The 25,372-nt window shown below is 51.1% G+C and overlaps 2 protein-coding genes across 5 annotated transcripts in view; both read right to left on the reverse strand.

Moving 5' to 3' along the window:
• Positions 1 to 616: 616 nt before the first annotated feature.
• Positions 617 to 5,807, reverse strand: SLA2 (Src like adaptor 2). Its single transcript, XM_061441734.1, has 9 exons — positions 5,674 to 5,807; positions 5,326 to 5,557; positions 2,580 to 2,703; positions 2,383 to 2,476; positions 2,176 to 2,262; positions 1,857 to 1,960; positions 1,116 to 1,265; positions 868 to 994; positions 617 to 785 (listed from the first exon to the last, which is right to left on the reverse strand). Exons 3-9 carry the CDS (start codon positions 2,665 to 2,667, stop codon positions 641 to 643), a joined length of 795 nt encoding a protein of 264 aa, XP_061297718.1. The 5' UTR covers positions 2,668 to 2,703; positions 5,326 to 5,557; positions 5,674 to 5,807; the 3' UTR covers positions 617 to 640.
• The window catches only part of NDRG3 (NDRG family member 3), a 47,021-nt gene continuing 27,239 nt past the window's right edge, over positions 5,591 to 25,372 (reverse strand). For 2 of the 4 annotated variants that reach the window (XM_061441730.1, XM_061441729.1), the window contains 14 exons: positions 17,307 to 17,412; positions 16,511 to 16,631; positions 15,926 to 15,988; positions 15,538 to 15,598; positions 13,972 to 14,058; positions 13,375 to 13,431; positions 12,277 to 12,380; positions 11,832 to 11,897; positions 11,250 to 11,301; positions 10,285 to 10,332; positions 9,584 to 9,619; positions 9,441 to 9,492; positions 7,586 to 7,624; positions 5,591 to 7,098 (listed from right to left, as the gene is read on the reverse strand). In XM_061441730.1, the coding sequence (XP_061297714.1) occupies positions 6,920 to 7,098; positions 7,586 to 7,624; positions 9,441 to 9,492; positions 9,584 to 9,619; positions 10,285 to 10,332; positions 11,250 to 11,301; positions 11,832 to 11,897; positions 12,277 to 12,380; positions 13,375 to 13,431; positions 13,972 to 14,058; positions 15,538 to 15,598; positions 15,926 to 15,988; positions 16,511 to 16,631; positions 17,307 to 17,412 (1,071 nt within the window). In that variant the 3' untranslated portion in view covers positions 5,591 to 6,919. The remainder of the gene's footprint in view (positions 7,099 to 7,585; positions 7,625 to 9,440; positions 9,493 to 9,583; positions 9,620 to 10,284; positions 10,333 to 11,249; positions 11,302 to 11,831; positions 11,898 to 12,276; positions 12,381 to 13,374; positions 13,432 to 13,971; positions 14,059 to 15,537; positions 15,599 to 15,925; positions 15,989 to 16,510; positions 16,632 to 17,306; positions 17,413 to 25,372) is intronic. The other 2 variants (XM_061441732.1, XM_061441731.1) reach the window with 1 other exon arrangement.

Below are 25,372 nucleotides of genomic sequence, written 5' to 3' on the forward strand. Positions count from 1 at the left end.
TGAAACCAGCCCCGTGGCTGCAGCTGCAGTTCACGATTTACTCACACCCCCTCCGTGTGAACGAGATGCCCTTTAATGAAGAGGTGATAAATGGGGGTTGCTGCGTTTCCAGCAGGATCCTGGTTCATGGCCCTTGAGCCCAGTGCAATCCGCGCGGTACCAGGGTCAGAGATCAGCTGCTGCTGTGGCCGGTCCCATAGGCACAGGGGTGAGTTTAGGGCTGGGGGAGAGCAGGAGGGTTCCCTCACAGGCCCTGTCCTGCAGCCACCTCACCCCACATCAGTTCGTGCATGACCTCGAGGGGTCCGTTCCCACCCCGGGCCAGGCTTTGGGCCATTTGCATCCTATTTCCCTGCTGCTGTGGGAGTGCGGACGTGGCCTCTGTGAAGCGGCTCCTCTTGTGTCCAGCCGCCGCTTCACCCAGCGCCATGGGGGGAGAGACTGGGGCCGCTCAGACTTCACGTCCCAAAGCGCCCGGCTGTGCGGAGCGCAGGCCTTTGGGCAGCCCCTTCCTCCGGCATCGGTACCTGTCGGTCCCCACCTTGGCCTCAGCTCTCCCCTGCCGCGGCTCCCATCTCCCGCAGCACCGACGAGCAGCCATGGCCGAAGCCATGGGGCTGTGGCCGGGCGGGCCCTGCCCTCAGCAGCCCTTGGGCCCCTTCCCCTCAGCGCCCTCCTCGGGGACGGCCTCCCCCGTCAGCCGCAGGTAGGAGCTGAGGGATTCGCGCAGGCCCAGGCTCACGGGGGAGTCCTCGGGGGGGCCCGCGGTGTCCAACAGGAGGGAGCTGTGGGAGGGCGGTCACTGGGCAGCGCACAGAGCCCGGGTGCTGTCGGGGCGCGGGGCAGCCCCCCCCTCCCCGTCCCTACCTGTCCATCTTGTCCCAGGTGAATGCCGGCTTCCTCACGGCAGCGGGCACGGCGGCAGCAGGAGCCGCCCTCGCCCCGGCAGTGGAGCAGGGCTCGCCAAGGGCGCAGCACAGCCCCTCCCCGAACTCTGCAGGGAGCCGCTGCTGTCACAGGGTCACCCCCCCCATCTGCACCCCAGTGCAAGTGAGGCACCGGCCGCCCCCTCCCTCCCTGCGGGGCACGCACGGAGCCGGGCGCCGGGGCCGTACCGGAGTAGTGCTCCACGAGGCCGTGCAGGCTGGGGAAGGTGAGGCGGGGCGCGATGTAGAGCCAGCCGTTGTCCAGGCGGTGGATGCGGTAATGGGTCACGGCGGCCCAGCAGCCCCGCTCGCAGCGCCGCACCGACAGCGAGAAGCAGCCTGCGGGGCCGGGGCACGAGGCTGGGATGAAGCAGGGACCCCCTGCATTGGGGGTCATTGCCCCCCGGGGGGGGGGGCAGCAGCACCCCATGGGTGTGAGCACCCCTGTGCCAGCCCCGTGCCATGAGCACCTCCGCGATGGGCTGCGGGAGTGCCAGGACGTGGGATGACCTTGGGCCCGCCATGTTCCGCACACCCTCAGCATCAGGAGCTGGAGTTCCATGGCCAGGGTCTTCGCTGCTGGCTGTCCCCAGCCCCATGGCCCCCGCTGTGAGGCCGCACAGCACCGAGCTGGTGCCTCGGCCTCGTGACACCCATTGGGATGTCCTGTGGGGTTCCCTCAGCACCCCATTGCGATGGGGCCCTGTGTCACTGCAGGGGCTGAGCCTTTCCACCCCTCAGCTCAGCAGAGGCCGCAGGAAGCCTCCCGGTGGTTTTGGCTTCTGAGGCCCCGCGGCAGAGGCTCAGCACAAGGCAGGGAGCAGCAGCACCGGGAAACTGCAGCACGGGAGTGAGCGATGGGATGGAGGGGGATCGGCCCCAGGGGGGACGGCAGGGAGCGGGGACAGGGCCCGGGGCCGCGGGTCTCACCTCGCCTGGTCTGGCTCTCCCGTATGAGGAAGGACCCGCTGCGGTTGCCCGGCCGGAGCAACAGCTCCTCCGCCTTCTGCCTGCTGATGCCCTCGTACAGCCACCTGCAGGGCAGCGGCGCTGGCACAGCCTCTCCCGGCGCCCCAGGCCCGGAGGGGACAGCTCGGGGCACAGCAGAGCGGGTCCTGGGGACACCCCCCGAGCCCCAGCGCTGCCCCGTGGCACAGGGACAGAAACGGGGGCAGCGGCCGGGGTTTGGGCTCAGGGCTGTGGCCCGGCTCTCTGCAATGGGGCCACGACCCTTAGTGCCCGCCCTTACCTGTGCCTGATCCTGGCCACGCAGCTGCTGGGGATGTGGCATTCCTTACCGGACACCTCCGATGCCACCAGCCACCAGTCCCCATCCCTGCAGGGAAGGGGTTGAGCCATCCTGAGGGGCTGAGGCTGCAGGGAGGGGACCCCAGCACGGTGCCACCACCAGGGCCCGGTGCCTGGCTGGGAGCACTCACTGGGATCAGGGACTTACTCGGAGAGGACGCGGAGCTGCTCCCCCATCCTCAGGATGGCCCCGGGGCCGGAGGGGAAGTCGCAGAGAGCCAGGGCCTGGACGCCATCGGGGGCTGTGGGGACGGTGACGGGGCTCAGAGCTCCGCCGGTGGCACCAGGTCCCCGCAGAGGGGGGAGGAAGGGGCACATGGGGGTGCCGCAGCTGCGGGCACTCACCTGCCTGTGCGGGCAGCGGGGGCTGCGCGGTGTCGGGGGCCGCTGCGGTGATGCTGAGCGGCCTCTCCCGGCTGGGCCCGCTCCCCATCCCGTGGCTCAGCCCCCGGCCCTCGGCTGCTGCCGGCTGGGGGGGGGGGAAGAGAAGCCCCAGGCTGGACCGCGGTGCGGCCGTGTAGGGATGCTCATGGGCTGCAGGCACCAGCCCCGGGCCCCGGGGCAGGGCTTTGGGCTGGGCTGAGCCTGGTGGGCAGCTGCTAGGGGGACCCATCAAGTGCTATGAGGACTGGTGGGGACAGCAGGAGCCTGCCCAGGATGGGGCATCTACATCCCCGTCCCTGACCATGCCCACCCTCTATGTGCTGTCACCACTCTGCCCGGTGTCAGCAGGGTGTGGGGCTCCCTGTACCAGCTCCCATGGGAGCTCAGGGGCTATGGGGAACACAGCTCTGCCACTCTTGGTTCCTTGGCCATGGAGAGGGGCAGCCAAAGCTCTGTGTGACCCAAACCCTCCACTGGCTGAGACCCCAGACCTGCTGCTGCCCTCGGTTGGGGTGAGCCCCACTTACCTGGCTCTCGCTGTCACCATCCTGCAGGAGCTGTCAGGGCTGGGCTCAGCTCTCTCTGCGTGGTGGGTCCTCAGGCTCCCTGGTTGCAATTGCAGGGTCCCTCTTGCACAGTGGATCCCCCTTGTGCAGGGCAGCCCCTGCCCTTGTGGGATCCCCTTGTTCTGCCCTGGTCCCTCTGCTCTAGGGCTGGGTGCTCCCAGCAGTGCTGCGGTGTGAGGGGTGCAAGGAGCTGGAGCAGAGGCTGCGGCTGCTGCTGCTTCCTGTTACGTGCACACACACACACAGAGCGGGGCTTTCTCTTCTTCACTCACACTGCTCAGCTGCTGTGCCCCTTGGGGACTGCGGCGCACGGAAAGCTCCCCGAGGGCACTCAAGGCACCGAGGTCACCGCATGGGCTCTGGGGTGGGTAAAAGGGAGGGATGGGCGGCACGTGAGAGCAGGAGCAGACTCTAGGACTCAGAGGTTGAGGCTGGACAAGGGTCTGAAGGTGCCTCCTGGACACAGCAGTGGTTGCTCTCACAACCAAGTTCCTCCTTGCAGCATCATCTGACACCAAGGAGTTTGACTCCATCACCTTGTACCAAGGAGCACGTCCAGGTATGGGTGTGCAGCGTGGCCCAGGGCAGGAGCTGGGGCCAGTGGTGTGAAGCTGCCTCCTTGCAAGGCCTGTGGCTTTCCTGGTAACAAACAGCTCCCTCCAGCACAAGAGGTGCCGCAGCCGGAGGCAGAAACCTCAGCCCGTGGCTGCGAGAGGTGATTTTCCATCAGTGACCCCAGAGAAACCTGCAGCAGAGCCGAGCTCAGCGCGATGTGCCCCATGCTGCTGGAGACAGGGATGCACGCTGCTGCTGATGCAAAGGCTCTTGGGGTGTTAGAGGAGCTCATCCCAAGGATCTGAGCAGTTGGAAATGTGGTCCTAAGAGTATGGGAGAGCTGGAAAGTGCTGAGCACCTCTCTGGGCATCCAAATGCCAGCCAGAAGAGGTCGAGGAAGCCCTCTGTGATCTTACAGGGACCTCAGTGCTGCCCTGAAGTGTGGAAGCCCTAGCACCAATGTGGGCTGGGATCCCACCCCAGGGAAGCCTGTCCTGAGCTCAAGCTCTGCTCCTGGATTTGGCTGGCATTGCTCATGCCACCCAGAGACACCTTTTGTCCTTTACTAAATGCATTTGTCAGCTTGTATTTAGCTTTGATTTTTGTAGTTTTAACAGGAAAAGCAGTTACTTATGTGAAAGCAAATTTACTTCTCCAGTTATCCTTGGGGTAATAAAACATACAACAAAGCCCATGACAAATCTTGCCTTGCTTATGCCTGTGAACCACCATGGCAACAAAACTCTCTTCTTAATCACCTCCCTTCCAAACTGCCCAAAATCTCATCTATTTACTCTCCTGGCTTCCTTGTCCACGGGCAGCCTGCAGCTCCAAGCTCTCCTGTTCCACATCACAAACAGCACTCGTCGAGCTTGCACCAACCCCTGCAGTCATTTAATTTCCTCTACCTCATCTCATTGCCATTTTAATACTGCATTTCCCTTTCATTTGGTCTGTTGCTGTATTGTCATAAGGGAACTCGAGGAAGAATCGTTTCTCAGTGGAGTCAGCTGGCATTAGATCACAGCACTGCACCACCAGCAGCTTCCCTCCTGTGCATGTTGCTTTGCATCCAGCAGCAATGAACTTCATGTGGTATCTGGTGGCCTGGTCCCTCTGGTAGTCTCTTCTTGTATTTCTGTTCATTTAATCACTTCATCACTTCACTTGTTATTGCTCATTAACACAACTGCCTCATTTCTCCCCATTCACTTTGCTATTCACAAACCCCCTTTGTCTCACTGCCTGCAATGACCTTCCTGAAGGTCTTCCCCAAACCAAAGCACAAGGCTGTAGCACTGCACCCTATGGGCACAACAGCAAGACCTCGACTAACCCTTGAGCAGCAGCTGGCCCCTGCCAGTCCCTGCTGGCTGTGACAGCTGCGCTGACAAACCTGAAACCCCAGAGCAAAACCTGGCTCTCCAGAGCAGAAGCTGAAGAACCGGTTGTGTTAACGACCGCCTGCAGCGCCCACAGCTGGCTGGGGCACAGGGGGATGATGTGCAAACAGAGCTCGTGGCCCTCAGCCTCCTCGTGTCACAACTGCCCTGGCACAGGGCTGACAGCTTCACTTTGTGTCCTACCTGTGACACCCGCCGCTGCAGAGCTCTCTTCGTCAGGGAAGGCAGCTGCTTGTGTTCCCCTCTGTCTGGAGGCAATCCTTGGCCTGTTTTGCCTCCACTTTGTCGAAGCTGGAAGTTTCTTCTTGCATTTCTGCAGAGGGCAGCTCTCCAGGGCCCACTCCTGCAGGGCCACCTCTCCAAGCGCTGCCTCTTCCATGGGCACGAGTTTGCCTCTCACACCAGCGGCCTCAGGCTGTGCCAGGAGAAACACCACGAGCACACCGGGTAACAATGAAACTCAGTTATAGCTTTATTTAATAACTGGTACAAAGTCCCCCTCAGGCAGAGCCTCCCAGTTCCATTCCCTACCTGAAATGGAGCAGAACGTGAGCGTGACCCTCGGAGGAGCTGGCTCCCAGCGAGTCAGGCCTGCTCAACAGTTAAGAAAGGGTGTTTTGCTCATCTATTGAGCCCTGTAGTAGCCTGACCACTCTTCCCTTTTCTCCCATTAACAGCAAGACCCTGGCACGCAGCAGGCATTTGCCTCCCGCTCCTTATGACCCAGCCAGATGTAAAAAGGCAGCAGAATTGTGAATTCCAGCAGGACAGAGGTGCTCCCTGCTCATTCTTCTGACCTGGCTCACGCAAATGTGTGCCTGCTGGTCATTGACATCCACAGGTATTTCCTGAATCTCAGCTAACACCCTGTGCAGACACCCTGCCTGGGCTGGCAGCGGTGGGAAGCAGAGCTGGCAGTGCAGGAGATTCCTGGATCTGGCATGGGGCACTGCTGCCCCTTTCACAACCTACTTGATGTTGAAGATGCCAGGGCAGAATAGCAGAATAGGTGTTAACTGCATCTGACCCTAGGGGGCCAGCAGAGGTGGTCTGGAGCCAGGGCTGCTGCAGTGTAATCCCTTGTACTTGGTTAATAGTGCACCTCGGTTAGTGTAAGTTTACTTGTTAATTGCTTTGCCCTTTCAGGAGGCTCAGGTGAGAAATCAACTCTGCTCCTTCCTAACACACACACAGAGATGAGACCAAGACAGTATTTCTGACCTTTGTTTTCCCCATGGCTGCCTGGCACGCCGAGAGTCCTGGGAACACAAAGACCTCTGATGGGTTCTACACTCCAGGCACAGCTCTGCCAAAGAGGTTCACCTGCTCCAGTGCCTGGAGCTCCACATCATCATGGCCTTGCTTTCCCATGTCCCACAGATGCCGTATCAACTGCACCACAAGGGTCCTTTAGCAGAAGCACAACTAGAAAGCAATTCTAAACCTCACAAAGCCACAGAAATTATATTTAAATGAACAGGGGAGACAACGGCTGTCATCTGGATTGATACACAGCACAGACAGGAGATGGGACCAGCATGTACAGTAACGGGACTTACTAAGACTGCGGAATGTGAATGAGTTTTAAAGAGGCTCTGATGCCAAAGGCATACAGAAAGGACCAAAGTAATGCCAAGTACAGACTACCAAGGAGGTGGCAGCTCAGATGGGCATGCACAAGTTAGAACAGTTAATGCCATGTTGGTGAAATGCTAGATTCTGAGTGGGTTCAGTGGGGGAGAGTGGAGTTGTCTGAATCCAGAAGAGGGGCTCCTGCCTAACAGGATACTTCCATGGTTTGAGGTGCCTCCTGGAGGTCAATTCCTTCTGGAGTTCCAGCACTGTCTTCACCATGGTTGCTAGCGTGAGACCGGCTGCGGATGCTATCGCCAGAGCCCAGGCTAGAGGAGGAGTGGGTACGGGAGCGTATCAGCCTGGTCATGCTGGCTGCTGGCACTGCAAGAGAGAACAAGCGCAGGACTTAGAAAAGGAGGAAGTTTGTAGAGCAGTGTGACAGTCACTCAGATATGTGCCACTGGGCAAGCACGAAAAGAACTATACCCTCAGGAAGAAAACTCGCTCTTCACTGCCAAAATTAACGTCTAAAGCAACATACTTAAGGCCCAATTTCAAAAGGTCCAAGGTGAGCAAGTGCCTAAAGTGTAACTGATCATTTGCAAGTGCAGTCATGGCGAGTGTCTGTGCAGACCAAGGCAGCTGTTGTACAGATGACCTTTTGAAAGTCAGTCTCGTCACTCTAGGAAACCACAGAGCTGAGGTCATGCAACAATCAACAAAATACAAATGAAAGGTGAAACAGCAGCACACACACTGCACAACAGCCCAGCCCGCAGCAGGACATGCCGAGACACAGCAATGCACCCGAAGAATCATTCAACTCAGTACACAGACTTGGGCCGAGGCGATGCGCAGTTGAAGGTACCTGACTCAGTGCTTAGGTGGCTGAGCTGCACATAAGGGACTGGAAACAACATGAGACAAGGGAAGGGATGAATACAGGAAAGAGCCAATTAGTTGTGGTGTGTGACTAGCAGCTGCAATGCTCCTGGGACCCCCAGCTACCTTCCCTTCCACTCCCAGCTAACACTGCACTGAAAGCTCCCAGTACCTGTGGAGATAGCAGCTAATGAGCATCTCGGGGAGATGCCAAGTGACTCCAAATCCATCAGGGCCAGATCTCTTCAATGCCTTTAGCTGAAAACTGCCATGCACCTGGTGACCTCCCTGCTGCACACACCACAACTGTTCAACAGAGACATCATTTTCCTACGGTGGGGAAGCTGGGGTGTACTCTGTAACTCCAGATACGGAACAGAAATTCATGTCTTTCCTGACAGCAACAGGTTTCTGCTAAAAGCCTCCTGCAAAGTGTCACCTTCCACCCTCAGTGTCAGCCCAGGCAACTGTTTCAGCCAACGTGCAGAAGACACAAGAGTAGCTGTTGAGGAACTGACTTGTGCATTTCTAGAAACGGCAAGTTTCCAATTTGCTTCTCTCTCTTGAGAGAGGGGGCTAAGCTCAGGAGTGGCAACACAGTCTTGCCCACCAAAACTGGGAAAAAACATCTTGGGACTAGCTACTAATTCTGGAAGCACAAAATTACCCAGTGCTGCACATCCTACTTCCAAGAGATCTCAATCCCGAAGCGCTGCTGAAGTCCTTGCTCCACTGACAGCACTTATTGACTTTACTAACACCATGAACACAGGAGCATTGAAATGCTCTCTCAGTGAGGCTGAGGGAGCTTTCCCACATGGTACCCTCCTCTGCAGGACCAGGCCCTCCTGGCCAGCCTTGGAGAATATGATTGTCCTACTACATTCATGTCAGCTACACGCAGCTCTAAGGAAAAGGACAGCTTCTGCTGAGCCCTGACACCCACAAGCTGGCAAAGAACACCTGGCCATGTGGAGACCATGGGGAGTGTCACAGCTGCCTAGTGGCCATCCTTAGTGGAAATGAGCCACACAAACCAACCCCTCTCATACCTCCAGCTTTTGAAGGTTCAGCATCTGCAGAAGGGAACTCCTAGACCTGACCCCTGGCAGGCAAGGCAGAGCTGTGCCAAGGGGCCTGCAGAGGAGACAGAGGTGCTTTAGTGCACTGAGAAGCCCTTCTCCTGAAGTCTCCAGTGTCTGGAGTACCAAGAGCAGTGGAGCTGAGCTGCTGTCAGTCTGACACACTCAGGAGACATCTTTTGCCACCAAGCACTAGGAGGAAGCCATAGAGCAGGGCATGCAATGAATCAAAGCACAGCTCCCTCTGGGCTCCCGGGTGTCTCAGAAGTCACTCAGCTCTGTTCTGCCACTGGAGGGTTTCATTCTGAGATACCATTTACCCCTTGTGGGAGTCTGAAAGAAATAGGCATGTTTGAGAAGAAAGGGAAGGACTCTCATGTACCTATCACAGCTGTGAGGCTGTGCTGCCAGCTCCTCCCTTCCTGAGAAGGTATGCACAGATTTCAGGAGATTTATTGTTCTTGGGATCAGGCTTTTCTGGACTGGCACAAAGACAGACTCACGAGGTTTTACCAACAGCAGAAACTAAAAAGAAGTCACCACTCCAGCTGCAGTGTGGATTAAACACGTCAGGGATAACATTAGTTTGCTAAGGCTTGTTGGCACCCTAGTTGATTTTCCACTGTGGATGGATCTCCTGGCAACCACACTAACTGATGGGTGGGAACACAGATGCCAATGGGCTCAGATGGACCAGGAAGGCTGAGTTCCCTTCGCAACAGCCCTGCTCCAAACCAGAAAATTGTGTTTGCCACTTACTGTAGCCCATTCCCTGCACAAAGTACTTGAAGGCTTCAGTCAGCTTGCCAGGCTGTGGAAACAGAAAGTGCAGCTTTAGTGTGAGTAGAGCAAGAGGCTCTGTCAGCCCAGATGCTGAGGGAGAGCCAAGAGGTGTTTCTCACCTGAACCACCTGGGGCAGGCCCCCGCAGTCAGCCATCTGCAACAGGAAACAAAGGGAGGTTGAACTGTCCTTCCCACCCCAGAAGCACAACTCCAGACCCACCCAGCACTGCCCACCTCACCAGGGCGACGGCATGAGGCTGCACTGCCACATGAGCCACACTTGTGTCATTTGGTCTCCAAGGCTAAAACAGGGCCCAATGATGCACCTCCTGAGAGCCTGTTGCTGAAGGAACCCAGCACCTTGGAGGCCACATTACCAAGTGATCTCAGGCCGTACTCTAGGTCCAGGAGTAACCCTTGACCATCCCAGCTCCTGCCACTCTTCCCAAACCTGTCACTTTGCACTTCCATACAGCAGTGGTCTGGCACACTGCAGAGCCACAGGTGAGGATGGGAAGGACTGGAATAATGCTAGAAGTGACGCTGCTGCTGGCAGAGAGCAGGCAGGGCACTTCTGCTATCTCTCAGCAGGTCTTCCCTGCTGGCTGGAGATAACAGAGAAGCGGTCATAAAACAGGGATTCAGGGACACCCTGACAAACTCTCCCAAGTCTGGCTCCATACAGGATAAACACAGCCCTGAATGACTGTCCACAAGCTTCTTAAAGCCAAATGTATGGAAGGCAAAAACCTAAGTGGAACTGGCCCAGCAAAAGTACTGTCTTTGTGGAGCTGGAATGGATTCTGGAGCAGCACTCACCTTCAGAAAGGTAGTTTTGGTTGGGTCAAGACGTGAATTGCATTCAACCTAAAATAAAAGGAGAAAGGAAGGACATGACATCACATAGAAAACTCAAGGAGTCAGATGTAACATGTGGGGCAGCTGAACCAGAAGCAGTGGCTGTCTTCAGCAGTGAGAGGTCCTCTGGAGTCAGGAAGGACCGAGAACTTCCCCTGCCATGGCTGGGAAGTGGTGAGAATCCTCAGGGGTAGTATGGTAGCAAAGTCAAAACTTGCAGAATGTCTCAAACTTCCACACCAGACTGATGAAAAGGCAACAGGCCATGACCAGAAAAAGCCCTGCAGCAGTTCTCCATGCACAGCTCCTGGGTCCAAGCTACTGCTTTAAGGAGATTACATTCTTCCACAGTTCCTTAAGACAACTGCTTTTGGTCACAACCCCCTGGTCTCCCCACGATCACCAGCTGAAGGGGAGGAGCAACATTCACCACAACCACACTGCACTGTTCCATGTCCCATTTATAACTGTGCTGGGAGGGAAGTGGGTTATAGATGCCTACAGAGAACAACAGGAAGGAGATGCCTCTAAATGCTGCCTTCCCTACGAAGCAGTGCTTTTGCAGACTCCCCACCACAGGAACTGCAGTCACACTGCTTATTTTTAAACCCCAGGTAGCCTCAGTACAACAGCAGTAGAACAGTAATTTGTGACTTGAACTGAACTCTAGGCAGCAGCCTGGTAGAGCTCAGGGATTCCTGAAAGGTGTTCTCTCCATCATTTGTTGAGCAAGATGCTAGGGCACAAGGACTCCCACTAATAACTGACACATCTCAACAGCTGGAGGACTAGAAAAGAGCCTGAGACATGAAGTCACTTTCTGTGCCTAGTTCTGGGCATGCTGAAAGCACTGCTGGGTGAGGCAGGTTTTCCCAGTGATTTTTTAGGGCTCATGACATGAGAGGAAAGAGTTCATGTGTACATACCACTGCGTCCACAGCAGGTGAGCTGTCACCAACCACTAGCAAGGCGGGGCACCTGGTCAAAAACCAAAACAGGAACGTTACTCCCAGTGCTCCAAAGGCATTGCTGAGAAGTTTGAACTCTGTGAACCAACAGCCTCATGAAAGTTTAACAATGCTCAGCAGAGTCCCTGTCTGACACCACACTGTGGCATTTTATTGCACCAAAACATCCTCCAGGGCTTGCACATACACCCCCACTGCCCTCTCCATGCACACCAACTGCCAGTTCTGTTGCACACATGTGATTTCTTCAGCAAGGTGGGGGAAAGCAGCAGTCAGTGGTGCCAAACAAAAACCTGCCTCCCTAATTTTCCATACAAAACAACCAAACTAACAGCTCAGCAAATACAGCAACTGCTGGTGGATACACTTACTCCTCTGACTCTGCCTTCTGCAGAACCAAAGTGTATTCTTAATGAAAGAGCTTGGACAGTCTTTACTGCGCCTAGCCTTGAGGGGTTCTTACTGAGAAGCAGCAACAGCTTTTCTGCTGAGGGGACTGCACAGTAAGTACCTGAAACAGGCTGACTCACAGCAACTTACTTGAGTGTTTTTGCAGTATTTTCATTCATGCCAAGAACTGGTCTCTCAATTTCCAGGTCTCTACGACTGAAAGACAGAACAATTCACCATCAATGCAGCAGAGGAACCTGGTTGTTGTGGGAGCATACAAAATCCAACCAGGAGTGCTGGCTCCAGCACCCAGGCAACAGGTTATCACTCCCTGTGTCTGACCATGAGCAGGGGCCCCAGCAATCACTGCCAGAAAACAGGATCCACGCTCTCATGGCAAGCTTACTGTGTGCCTAGAGAGATGATCTGCTGAGGTATATGAAAGGGTCATAGAGGCATGAGGGCTGAGCTTGGCTCAGGATAATGGCTGAACACTAAGCTTAGGACAAAGGCTCGTATGACATAGTATCCAACAGAATCATACAGAAGCAGGGCAGCTATGGGAGCGATCTAGCAAGCAAAAAAGTAACCGTACCTGTTGTACGAGGTGAGGAACAGCTGAAGGTTATCTTGGTTAATGTCCTGTGCAATATGAAGCCTGTATGTCTGGATCAAATCTAGATTTGCCTGCAGTTCCTCCTGTACAAAGGCAGAAGAATTTGAAGGCAGGGAACGTCACCTTTTTCACAAGTAAAGAAATGATACTCATAAAAATTCTGAAGCATTAAACTGCCTCCATGCACATCATTCCCCTGTGGACAATAACATGAGGGCAGCAACTCCAGACTGCATTAGTACCTAGGGGACATGAAGAGTTTCTGTGACATGACTGTTACATGCCATACTTTAGTATACGACTACAGGTAGGCCCCAAGACTGGGACTGAAGGAAAATTTAATCCCAACATACAGTTCTATGAAGAAACTGCATTCCAGTGAGAGCTAGAGAGAGACAGAGAAAACGGAATGCAAGGAAGCATTACATATAATGAAGGGCCTGAAAGCAGGAAGAGAACAGGATGTGCTCTAAGCAGGAGTAAGCTACGTGACTCCTTCTAGCACTGATGTGTGTTGATGCAGGAGGGCTTCAGGTCAGGGACTGATCTGCTGCATGTCATATATCGTGTGCATGATGCACAGGCCCTTTCAGCTGCCCAATAAGCTTGCTGGTTGGAAGCCAGCAAATCCCAAACAGAAGGCATTTCTGTATCCAAAGTTTTTAGGAGGGGCTGGTTTGCCTTTGCTGAAACTGAAGAGCGGAATGCAGCAGTTCAACGTCTGGACACATACAATACCCCTCTGTCAACTCCCAGCTGATCTGTGCTCTACCCACAGCCCAAACGCTTCCATGCTGGGTTCAGAGAACTGGCTCCTACTTGTTTCAGCGGTTCTAGCACTAGCATGTGGGATACTACTTCCTTAACATGTCTGGGAACACTCAGGCCAAGCGTGGCGATGTGCATTCACCTGCAGTGGGCAAAGCCCTGATGCAAGTTTAACACACACAGAGGACAGTACTATCTGTGGCAACCCTTATTTGGTGGACCAAATAGCTATTTCAGAGCAGGTACATAGAGAAGTTATAGCCCCATATACAGTTGTACAGGCAACATTAACACCTGCTGGGTACTTACATGGCCAAAATGATGCGCCAAGACAATATCCACTATGTTGGTTGTCCAGCCTGAAAACTGAAAGTGACCATGAATGAGAAGGAGGGACAGTAACTGGAAAATGCAGTTTCATTACAAATTTCAAAGCAGCTCCTCAGAGGAAGGAAAACAACAAAGAAATAATTCAAGCAATATAAGAAGCAAACGGGATGGGTGTGCAAGACTCCAAAGGAGCCTGTGCCCACACAAGCTCTACAGAAACTTGGAACCCTGAATAACTGCAAGTGGCCAGAATAACAGAATAATTAAGAGATCCATTCAACCCCAGCCAAACAAAGCCTGCAAGCATGAGTACTAAACCAGAGAAGAGCCAAGCGCCCAACAGCCACACATCTCCAAGCACTTTACACCAGGATTTCTCATTCACACCCACCCCTGCTCCTACAGTGGAGGCCGTACTACACCCAGACTGGGAATGCAGCAGGGACAGAAATGAGATTGTACAGTTTTTGCTGGAAACCAACATATTCCTGTACTTTGTCCTTTTTCTGCTTACTCTACACACTCTTCATTAAGCATTGTGGAGGGGATACACGTGCAGGGGAAGAAGAATCTCACCTTGGATGCTGCCCAGTCAATCCAGCCCTTTGCACATGGATCAACATTAATAAGAATGAGTCCCTCCACCAGGTCTGGGTGGCTGAGCTGAGGGGAGAGAGCACAGGCACACTCAGAAGGTCATTCAGCTCACATATGGGTCAACGGCAGGCACAGCAGCTAGAAAGCTTCTTGCAAAAGAAAGACAGTTAAATGAAGGCTGAATGGGGAGCTCCTCCTGTGCTGGGCAGCCAGTGGTCTTTTCAGAGCCTGGTCCACAGCTAGCTCCCACCTAGACCTTACTCATTCAGTTGCTGGCACTGAGGGGCTGTATGCTCACACAGTACCTGACCTGCAGCCCAAGGCAGGTGGTGACCCATGCATCTGGTGCAGCTGCAGGTCCTGCTCATGCTCCTGTGTGTTACAGAGCTGTCAACAGTGACTCTGCTCTAATCTGGCACCTCCAGGAAGGACCTGGACACAGGCCTGTGCCTGGAGAGCACATCCTTCTGCTGCTCCCCAGCACCCTGCAGTTTATGCTGGGGGCATGTGGGGAGCATGGGTACAAAATACTTTGAGATCTGCAAACACAAACCCAGCAATCTAACACAGCCAGGGAACTTTGAGCTCTAGGCTCACTCCAAGGCTGAAATGTTGCACCAGCTCTCCTGCTCCACAGTACAGATTAGCACAGGTTAGGCAGAAGGAATCACTGTCCTTGCAGGAAATGGCCTGCAATCCAGGCTGCATGACAAAGGCTTTCTTGCACTTAACTGAGCTGAGGCCAAAGGCTTATCTGTGTGATCTCTTCAGCAAGACTGGAAACTATACAAGATACCAAAGGCAAGGAACAGCGGAACACCAGTGCCTCACACTGCCTCAGGCTGAACCCTGACTGGGGGAAATGGGAAGCAGAGAACCTTTTGGTAGGAGAGCAGCTGCATGGTGAAGTGGCTTTAAGAAGCAGTAACGGCCTAAATCATGGGCAACTCTGCACTCAGCTACTTGAAGCCAAGTTCACTGAGAACATCAGATTTCTGTATTTGTTTTTTTTAACACTATCTCTGAAAGACTCAGACAAATTCCTGGGCTGCTGAACTACCTCCAATGATTTCAAGTGCTTATAAACACTCCACTAGAGAGGAATGTGCAAGTAAGTACCCAGATAAAACTAGCACTCTCTTGTCAAAGGTGGAGTGTAAAATCTACTTACAGTGAAAAAGCAACATTCCTCCTCAGTACTCACAGCACATCACCAAATCAACTGTTTGGTGTCACAAACACTGGAGACAGCAGACAGCAATGCAGCAATCTTTGTGAAGACATGAGGCTGGATATTCCTAGCAGCCAGGATGGGCTCTGCTGACTCAAAGACATCACATTACAATCTCCCCATGTCTGGCATAGGTTCAGAGTAATCTTGGCTGCTCCAATTTAACCATCTGGATGCAAAGCAGCTCTCACATGGCTCCCTGCAGGCCTACTGTAATTACTGCCTGCTACCTTGCCCCTGCCCCAGAAATGGTCTGTTTGAGCAGAGGAAGACCACAGCTCATAGAAATCACAAGGAAATGAAGAGATACTTACTGCACACCTGCTGAGGATGTAAGCACCAGCTCCCAGTCCAATCCCAATGAAGCTTTTCAGGCTGAAATACAGGCATTTCCCAATCAGCAAGGCTAACAAGCTCACAGCAAAGCATCCCTAGAGGCAAAGCCTCTCCCCTCTCTGCATCCAACTGTTCACTTATGGCTCGCTTTCAAAGCGATCCAGCAATGATGCAGCAGCCATAAATTGTGTCATGTGGCAGACAGTGTTCCCAACGTAAGAACCAGACAGGGTTACACAGGTTAGGAGTTGCTCAGACCTCTTGGGACAACTCAGTGAGCATATCAGATGCTGCAAGCAGGGATAGAGGTAAGGGCTGGAATGGCTGCATCCAGCTGGCTCACCCTGCTTCCTTTCAGAGACTTACTTTAGGTGTGTCATAACAGCAGGCAGCATTTCAGCCAGTTCATCCATGCTGGGATACTGGTACCTGAAAACCAAGAGAGACCGAAGTCAAAGCACCTCCAAATACAGCTTGAGAGAGGTCACCTTCCATTTCTATCCAAGGTAGAAAAAACAAGTAACATCTGACAGACATAGGTGATTATTTTGCAATGATACCGTGTATTCCAGCCAACTGCATGGATCCCATCCCTCAGAGAAAGACCAACACAGAACTGTGGTTTTTTTGGCCAGTCAGACTTCTGTGGGAGGATGGACAGATGGAGCATGGAATGGCAGCCAGACTGCAGTGTGCTGGGCTGGTGCTCAAGTCAAAAAGCTGGTACCAGCACTCACCACTAGTAAGGGCTTTACCTATGCATCAGTATTAGCAAGGCTCCATGAATGTCCCTTGGGAAGCCTCCTCATCTTCTCATTTCCTCTGCTCCTGGAAGCTGCCTCCCACTACCCTCATCCTGGCAGTCTGGGTGGCTTAAACTGGGTGCTACTTCAGTCCAGACTGCAATCCAGACCATGTCTGGAACAACAAGAGTCCCCGCACAGCTCTTACCCAGAAGGGAATGGTGGGGCTCCTTCCTGCTGGCCTGGTGCATCCACATGGCACACAGCAAAATGCTGAGTGATCTCTTGCATGTCTTCGAAGTTAAAGAACGCGTTAAAACAGGATTTGTCTACAACAAAAAGAAAAGAAATGAGACAGTTCCTGAAGTTTTATTGCAACCCACCCTCCAAACACCACAGCACCACACACCTGCATGAGCCCAGCCTTGCTGCTGAGTCTGTGGGGCAATGGGTGCTAGGTGACACACACTGCTGTGCCCCTGACTGCAACATAGCACCCAGTCCTAGCAAAGTAATGCCACCACTGGAGGGCAAGCAGACAAATGACACCGCAGTGTGCATGCCCTGGAAAACAGGGCCTAGCAGCACTTGGGTACTCACAGTACATACTGAGGAGCACTGGGGTGAACATAACAGTACATGCTGGGTGGAAAGACATGGAAAGAGCAACTGAGTGTACCAGAAGCATTACACTACTTCTGCAGCCTTGTAGAAGGGACTTGCTGCATCCAGCGAACAGATGCCTTGTAACACACAGTGCAACAAGTCAGCTAGAGCACTGTAGTGTGGTGGGTGGACCTAACTTCCACCTTGGCCCTACCTTTCAAGGGCTGCTGGAAAGGACAGAGGTGTGCCACATGTTCCCTCTCCTGAGGACCTTTATCTTTTTATCCTGGAATGACCTGTCTCATCTCAGCTCCAGGCCAGTCCTGCTGATCCCCACACTCAAAAGCAAACATCACAACCAACCCCTTTTTCAGGGTCCTGGGAATGCAAGGGCTTACGGTTGAGGCCAATGTCATGGTACGTGAGGATGACAGGTCTGTTCCCCTTGGGCATGCCCCGCATGGTGACATGGACCACTCCGAAAGCTGTCTCAATGTCATGTTCCTGCAGAGAGAGAAGGAATCTCCATGTTACATGTACAGCCAGTGCTACAGGGAACCCTAACTGAGGGCTGGCAGTAAGGGTCACATCCACACTCTTAACAGTGTTCTCCTACCCACAGCTGGTAGCTCAGCAAAGCTCTTGCAGTCTGCAGCCCTGTCAAATCTCTTTCCACCCACTTTTTTAGCTAAACATTGCAATACTGTGGTGATCTCCTTTTCAGGACTACCTGGAGATGGTAAGACTGAGTTTTTCGCCCAGCTTCCCTAGAGGTAATAAATACTATGTCCATTTTTCTAGTGAACTTTATTTTCCCTGCAACCTTGCCCTGTAGCTTCAGGGCTTTTATCTTGACCTATGATTGCAAAGGACAAAACCATTTTCAGACTACACAGTTACAGCACACATGACTTCCCTGTCACCTGCTTTTCTCCAAAACATCTCTCTCCTGCATAGCAAAGCCAAAGGACAGCATGAGGCAGAGGCTTAATATAGAACTTAATATCACGCATAGGATGGCAACAACAGTCGCCACACTTGTAAGATACAACTGCTACCTTGAATTGGCCAAAAACCAGTTATTATTTAATTGCATCATTAACATGGCGTGGAATAACCCACTTACAACAGGTACCAGAGTGCTCAGTGACAGAACACCCTCTGCCCTTGCTAAACACTCTTTCTTCACGTCCTTCTTGCAGACACTCCTCCCCTCCAGCCGCGCAGCGAGATGCCCTGCCTGTGCCACCCTGTCACCTAACCACAGCTCTGCGTATTCTCACCCATTTATCCACTGCTCCTGTAGAAATGTAGTGTTGGAAAGTATCAGACATTTGTCATCTTCATCGCTCAGATGCTGGCACGCTTTGTTGCTGGTCTCTGTTCAGACCAGGTTTGGCACATTGCAGCAGTGTAGCCTGATTCTGGTACCTTGCAGCTGCCTAACTTCAGCCGTGGCCTGAACACTGATCTGGTCCATAATGAGCAGTGACAGGAGAAGGCAGGTGAGAAAGATGTGGCTAGGAGACAGCCAGATCATAACAAATATGTAGTCTGCAAACTAAGGGAGATGATTGTGAGAGAAGATGGTGATCTACAGTTGTTTTGTAAAGCTGGGTAAAATTTCATTTTCACCTAGGGAGAGGAAACTTTATCAGAGGTTACTCTGAAGAGATTTTATCTTCTGCCCTTATTCGTACAGTAGGCAAAAAATAACCAGCAGCTGCAGACAACCTGCTGTAAATCAGAACTCGACAGCAGAGGCAACCTCTGCTCTGCAGCCTGCAGGCAAAAGCTCGTGACACACATGCCAACAGCAGTGCGCTGCTGGGGAGATGGAGCAGAGACCCGAGTCCTGTGCAGGCAGCAGCTACTGATCAACTCAAGCTGGGAAGCATTGCTTCACACACTAGCAGCTCCCTCAGGGCATGGGTGAGGAGCTCGCTGATGGAGGAGGATCAGGAGGTATGGAGCTGGTATGGTCCAGCCAATCCCCCTGGTGTCAATTATGGCATGGGAAAAATAAAAGAGCAAGCATGCAGTAATACTTTCTCCAGCACTTGCATCTTGTAATCTTCATTTTCTCAACCTCCAACAATCTATAGGTCAAAAGGGACTTCCTGAACTGGAGGTGCGGTCTTCACTTTGACCTTCTCATCTGAGAACTGGGCAGTCACCTCCTGCTTCCTGTGCCTTTGGCACCTGCCTCACCCTGTGACCAGGAAAGCCAAAGCTTAACAACCTGCAGGGTGAAGAACCACTTCTTTTCCCATCTTGTATCCGCTGGTTTTGCAGATCTCCCAGTCCTTGGTTTGGAAGATGGAGAACAACTGACCCCACTTCCATACCCTCCAGATGTGATGACCTAACAGCTTGCTGCGATTCCCCTTCACATGCCCTTTTCTGGGCAGATGTGCTCTGGACCATCCAGCTGGCCCTGGCACAGCAGCTTTGTTCTGACCATGCTATTGGTCTCCAAAAGTGTCCCACAGTGCTCTGTCCTCTCTCGGACAAGGGGTTGATGGCACATCAGTCACACATGGGTGCACTGTGTGTTTTCACAGCAGCACAATGAGGTCGCTTTGTTCTCTGTTCCTGATAAACAAGAATTGATTTGCTTTGTTGAAAGCTATGAGCCCACGCTGACATTTTCACTCATCTCTCACAACATTAAGGCCTTATGCCTCTGGGTGACCATCAACCCTGAGCCTGCACTTTAATATTCCACTGTAGGATGGTTTTAGTCAATGTACATCACGCTCCATGTTTAACCAAAGGCAGATAAAGTTTTCCATTGAACTTTCCATCTCTTATTCCAGATCATTTAAGGGCAGATTTAAGCAGAATAGGTCCTAACGCAGATCCCTGAAGTGCTCTTCTAGTGATCTCAAACAACTGTAAAAATAACTGCTGTTTGTCTGGGCTTTTTTCCTTTTAACCAGTATTTCATCCAAGAAAGGACCCCTCCTGTGAAGGCATGGCCACCTAAATCCCTTAAGACATATATCTTAGGAACTCCTTTTGGTAAGGGGCTTTGTCTTTTGGAAATTCAAGCAGGCCGCATCAACTGAATTGCCCTCATTTATATGGTTTCCGACTCCTCCAAAGACTTCCAGCAGCTCTGCAGAAGACTTCTTCCCGCTCCAAAACCCATGCTGACCCTTTCTCAATATTTATCAGTGTGATTAATCCATGATACTTCTTACTGGTTTTATCAGTCTGTCTGGTCCAGCTGGTCAGTGAACTCCCAGAACTCCTCTGGGATCTATTCTGGAAATCATGCAAAGCACTGCAGCCCTCGGGCACCATGGCAGCTTCAATTGAGGAGCGTAACCTTTCACAGCTATTTCATCCTTAAACTCATTTAAAACTCCTGTGTTGACGCATCCAGTCCTGGCACTTGCTTTAAAGGCATATATTTTATCTACTTTATGGCCTCTCAACCGGCACTGCAGTTTAAGGCAGGGTCTCTGCTGACTCCTCACAAGGAGCATTCACCACGCTGACCTCTGTGAGCAGCTCTGCGACAAGCCTGGGTGCAGAAAAAGCCAATTCAGTTCCTCTGCTCTGGCTACATCTTCCCTTCAGAGCCTGAGCAGGCAGGAGCTCTCCAGACTCTCTCACGTGGTTCCATTTCTGATAGCTCTGAAACATGACTGTTATTTTTTTAATCCCCTTTGTAAATCACCTCTCAAACTCCCCTTTGCCTGCTCTGTTCTGTTCACCTATTCCATGTGCAGGAGTTTATAACCTTCCTCATCTTCTGCAGCTCTTTGAAAATTGCTTTTTCGTTCTCAACAGCTTCCATGCCCTTCTGTTTAGTCATGCTGGCTTCCCCACATCATTCCTCTTGTCTCCGGTGATAGATGGTGGGCATTTCCTCTCTGCTTAGCTTATTTCCAATAAGCTTCTCCATTTCTGTGCAGCTCTTTTTTGAACTTTGAGTGCAAAACCAGTGAAGTTTTCCATATATTTTTCTTTTCCAAAGGAGCACATTATGATTCCCATCACAGAGCAGCTCTTCTTGAACATGTTTCTCTGCCCATCTCAGAATCATGTCAACAGCGGCTTCTCCTCCTTGGGGCTCCCTAATGTGTTGCTCCATAGAAGTTTGCAGCTAAAATGGAATACTGGTCTCGTGTCCCTGTGCAACTGACAGAGAGCAGCTGAAGCTTCCTACCCCTGTCCTGTCTCCTAGCCTTAACAACTTTGAATGATTCTTAAACTGAGGAGGACAGCTGTGACTGCCAGAGTCTAATTGTATGGTAGGACTGATTATGGAAAGAAGTAGATGCACACCTTGACAGCAAAGGGTTCAAAGGGGGAGAACCATCTCCAACTGCCATGCTGTGGCCAGGAAGGGAAGCAATGACACTGCCACTGACAGGTACCACCAAAAGCGTCCAATATTAATTCACAGTTCTGAGTGAAGGAATGAGGCAGATCCAGGGGTCCCCTGAGCTCCAGAGACATTCAGGCAGCAAACAGAGGTACCTGGGTGCTGGACTGCCAATTCCAGCCATGCTCCCTCTGCTCTACGTCAGAGTGTGATTGAGAGCTTAGGTTTTAAAAGTTATTAAAGTCTGTAGTAAGCGATTTGCTTCACAGTGGGAATGATTAATGATGAGAATTCATACTACCAGTGCTTTTCACAACTAATTTACTAAGCTGCTTTTCTGGTATTACCAGATGAGTTTTAGTCCCAATGTGAAGCTGCTCAACGTTCAAGATTAATTCCCCGGAGAAGAACTGAGTTGATTTAATTTGGAGACTGTAAATAAAGAACACATCTGTGAAATCCCTGCAATTATTCAGTTTTCATATTCAAATCTGGCAGAACACTGAGCAGCAAGGTGCTTGCTCCTTGCGTTCTGCTCAAGCTTGTTGAATGTCTGTACTAGCAGAGGGCCAGAAACAAGCCCAAAAGCCTTTCAGCTTAAGGATACTCAGGTTCACCTAAGGCAAAGAAAACTGCCACTGCTGCTTTGCTGTGAAGTGGAGCAGACACAGATTACCCAGATCAGGTTTTCCTCTTTTTCAGTGACAGTGTAGCTACAGGATTATTTACTTCATGTCATCGTTGCCAGTCTTGGCAAAGGTAGAAAACAACTGCAGCATGCTCCTTGGGCAACCTATTACAGCTGTTAACCATGCAGAGATTAAAGTAGAGATTCCATTGCCTTGCTCTTTGCCCTCAAATTTCTACATATAACTAAAACAACACCACAAACTATGCCTATAAGCTAAGGAAAAATATTATAAGAGTGTAAAACATCTCCATCTGGTAACTCTTACCATGTCAGTACCACTGACCTTAAGGCAGTTGGTAGGTAAGTGCTTATCACCTCCTCTCTGTGCAAAGCTATTCTGGAAATAGTAGAGCTGAAGGAGACGGCTGCGTGGGCAGCAAGCCTAAATCAGATTTAAAGCAACATCTTGAACTAAATTATTCATTTCCATACAGAGCAGAAATTTATTAATAGAAAACAGAATATGATCTATGCAAGCAGGCAATGGTTTCTAGTACTTTGTGTAATGGGATTAAGTCTTAAATTAGAGAAATGCTGGGTGAGAATCAAGAGGAGCAGAAGAACAAGGTATATCATCTGGTTACACAAACAACAAAAGCACCAGGAGACAAAGGTGCTGCAGGGCTACCCCCATTTGTGTGTTTCTCCTCCAAAGGCACGTGATGCTGAAGGACAGACCTGGTACGTACCTGCAGCCCTGGGTCAATCACTGCCAAAACACAGGTTCTGCTGGAGAACAGATCCTGCCTCTGCAGTCAACTGAACTCAAGTCAAGTGACCTACAACAGCAGTACAGCTGACAGCTTGGGCTTCTGCTCCCACATCACAAACTCCTGCAACCACACTATATTGAGCCCTACAAGCAATTAATGACAACACCAACATGTCAGAGATGGAGTAAGATGTATTGCTGCAGCTGCTGCCCTGCCTGTATTACAAGCAGCAGTTAAAGCCACAACTTTCTTGCACCCAGTTAAGTGTCCAGTATCATGAGCAAGGCACACAGCATAGATTTAGGAAAACGTGGTGCTTCTTACTCCTGTTCTGAGGGTAAATCCCCTCTCTCTGAGGTAATGCAGGAAATTGGGCCTGCCTAGATCTATAAATAGTGCAGGATGAATTAAACCCTGATGAGAAGAGCTCTCATCTGCCCAAGATGACATCAGCTCTCATCTGCCCAAGTCTGGCAGTGAGCTGGTTTTCTCCCAGCACTCTGCACCACTATTTTGAGTCAGCAGAGAATCAAGTTGCTGCCTTCCTCTTGGGCTGCAAACAGAACAGGCTGATGCCTCTAGCACTCCTCCAGTCCATGCACAGTGGGCTCGAGGTGCCACAACCTGCAGGCACATAGCTTCTGTAAACCTGAATCCTACTCAAGGAACATTTGAACGTGCTAATACACAGGCAAGTCTAAAAATATTTGCTGTGACTGCTGGACCTCAGATCACCTTAACCCTAAAGGAAACCTGGAAGCTAAGCCAGGGGCCGTGTTTCCAGCCTAGGACAGTCCACCTATGACAATGCTGTGTCAAACTACATTTCAGTATCTTACTGAACACCACGAACATCTTCAAACCTCCTGAAGAAAACAAAGCAGGGCCATGTCCTGTGTCTCCAAACCTTCAGTGTCCCTGGGAACCAGAACTGAGTCTGACTGCACTAAGTTACAGCTAGCATTGCAATTACTCAGTACCTGCTCTGAAATACCATTAATGATGTTAACTAATGGAAACAGATCAGTCACTGGTAGTGGAGAGGCACCATTCATTTTTCTCAAAGCAGGAAGGAGGCAAATCCCTTTCTCAACCTAAAGCACACGCATTTGCTTTGCTGTAACAACTCACTGACAAGAACAAGAAAAGCCCAGGAACTTCAAATGCCACATCTGCATAATCAGCCTCTTTAGCACACTGTTGTCATGAGCATCCAGAAAGCAACAGTAATGTTTCAGTAAACCCCATGGCAGGATTGTGCTCATGTGTTTAAAAATAAAAATCAGGTTTCGGTGCAAGCCCAGCTAACAAAAGCTGTACAGAGCTCAACACTGCAGCTGTACAGAAAACTGTTTTGAGATGGAAAGCCAGTGCTGGGATAAATCAGAGGAAAAACCTCCCAAGAAATGAGATAATGAAAAAAAAAAATCCTAGGTAAAATAGAATCTTACTGATTTTTAGCTTTACAGTATTTGTTGCTGTGATTTCAGCAGAAGCCAAACCCAGCACTTTAGTGGTGACACTAGTTTTAGTAAGACTGGGGGCAGCTCCTAATTTAGAAAGCATCGAAAAAACTTGCTTTCTAGATCAAAACATCTTCTGTGTTGTAACGAAATTCACTGTAGCACTTTGAACAAGAGAACAAAAGAAGTCATTGCATAAATCAGAAGAACAATTGTCCTCAACATCCTAGACAGAATGTTTCAGTGCTGGCGAGAACAACTCCCTGTTATTCATACAGGGAAAGCAAACCCTTCTTCAAAGTGCCAACATCTTGTATTCAACGCCACTGTGTAGCAATCACAAGCTGGTTTTAATGATGCCATTAAAAAAGGAACAGTTTTGATTCAATGTCTATGACATCAGAAAATGCGCATGATGGGGTATTTCAGCAACCCCTCACTAGCAGAATGTCATCACCTACTGCCCAGCAAGCAAAGTAAAGCAAAGAGATTGGGCAAGGATGAGCAAACTTTACTAAAAGCCTCACTGGGGTCTGTTGTTAACATTTTTCTGTGTTTCATCCTGGGCAACACCAAACTCAACATTTTCATTTAACTCCAGCAACACACAGCACGTTGTTTTACAGGGAAGCTTTAATTTCTCTTCTCCATGTGTTTACCTATGGTGTGTCTTTCTTGTTTCAGCTTAACTCTGCATGTCCTGGACTCACTTATCCCTACATCTTCCATTCCCTGTGAGCTTTCTGCAAATACTCTGCCAAATCCCAGTCCCATCTCCACACCCCAGGTACAGGTCCTCTTCTGCACAGTGTGTGCTGGAGAGCAGAAGACTTTATTCATGTGGATGGGAGGCAGCAGAGGGGAAGAACTAGCTACAGTTCCCATCAAATGCTAGCTTATGTCAGACTGAAACAATGCAGATTCATTTGGATAGCTTTACAAATATATCAGCGCTTTCCTTCATTGGTATTTAAAGCAAATCACCTGGAAAAGGAGAGACATTCAGGCCAACACAGAATACCTACTTCTCAAAGCAGTTGAAGAAGGCTCAGCAGACAGTAACAAAAGCACAAGCACAGCTCTATTAACTGCACTGGTCACCACACCATCTGTCCATCAGCAATCCAGAGCTTTTAATTCACCATCTGCCCACAAACATGAGAAGAAGCTAAGCTTAGCTTTCATTCGGGTTCATACAGCTTTCAAGTGAAATGCAGATCTCAGATTTAGGTTAATACATGTTATTTCTGAGAATAAC

The sequence above is a fragment of the Pezoporus flaviventris genome, unplaced genomic scaffold (assembly GCF_033815535.1).
Source record: "Pezoporus flaviventris isolate CSIRO_AGI_PZ_B2104156 unplaced genomic scaffold, CSIRO_AGI_Pfla_v1 ptg000213l, whole genome shotgun sequence".
Classification (NCBI taxonomy): domain Eukaryota; kingdom Metazoa; phylum Chordata; class Aves; order Psittaciformes; family Psittacidae; genus Pezoporus; species Pezoporus flaviventris.

Excerpts from the sequence above, each read along its gene's own strand:
- SLA2 (XM_061441734.1), bottom strand. The coding sequence starts at position 2,667 with ATGGGGAGCGGGCCCAGCCGGGAGAGGCCGCTCAGCATCACCGCAGCG. Across the intron at positions 1,961-2,175 it reads GTGGCCAGGATCAGGCACAG|GTGGCTGTACGAGGGCATCA; the intron begins GTAAGGGCGGGC and ends GCTGCCCTGCAG. Across the intron at positions 1,266-1,856 it reads GGAGAGCCAGACCAGGCGAG|GCTGCTTCTCGCTGTCGGTG; the intron begins GTGAGACCCGCG and ends CCGGCCCCGCAG.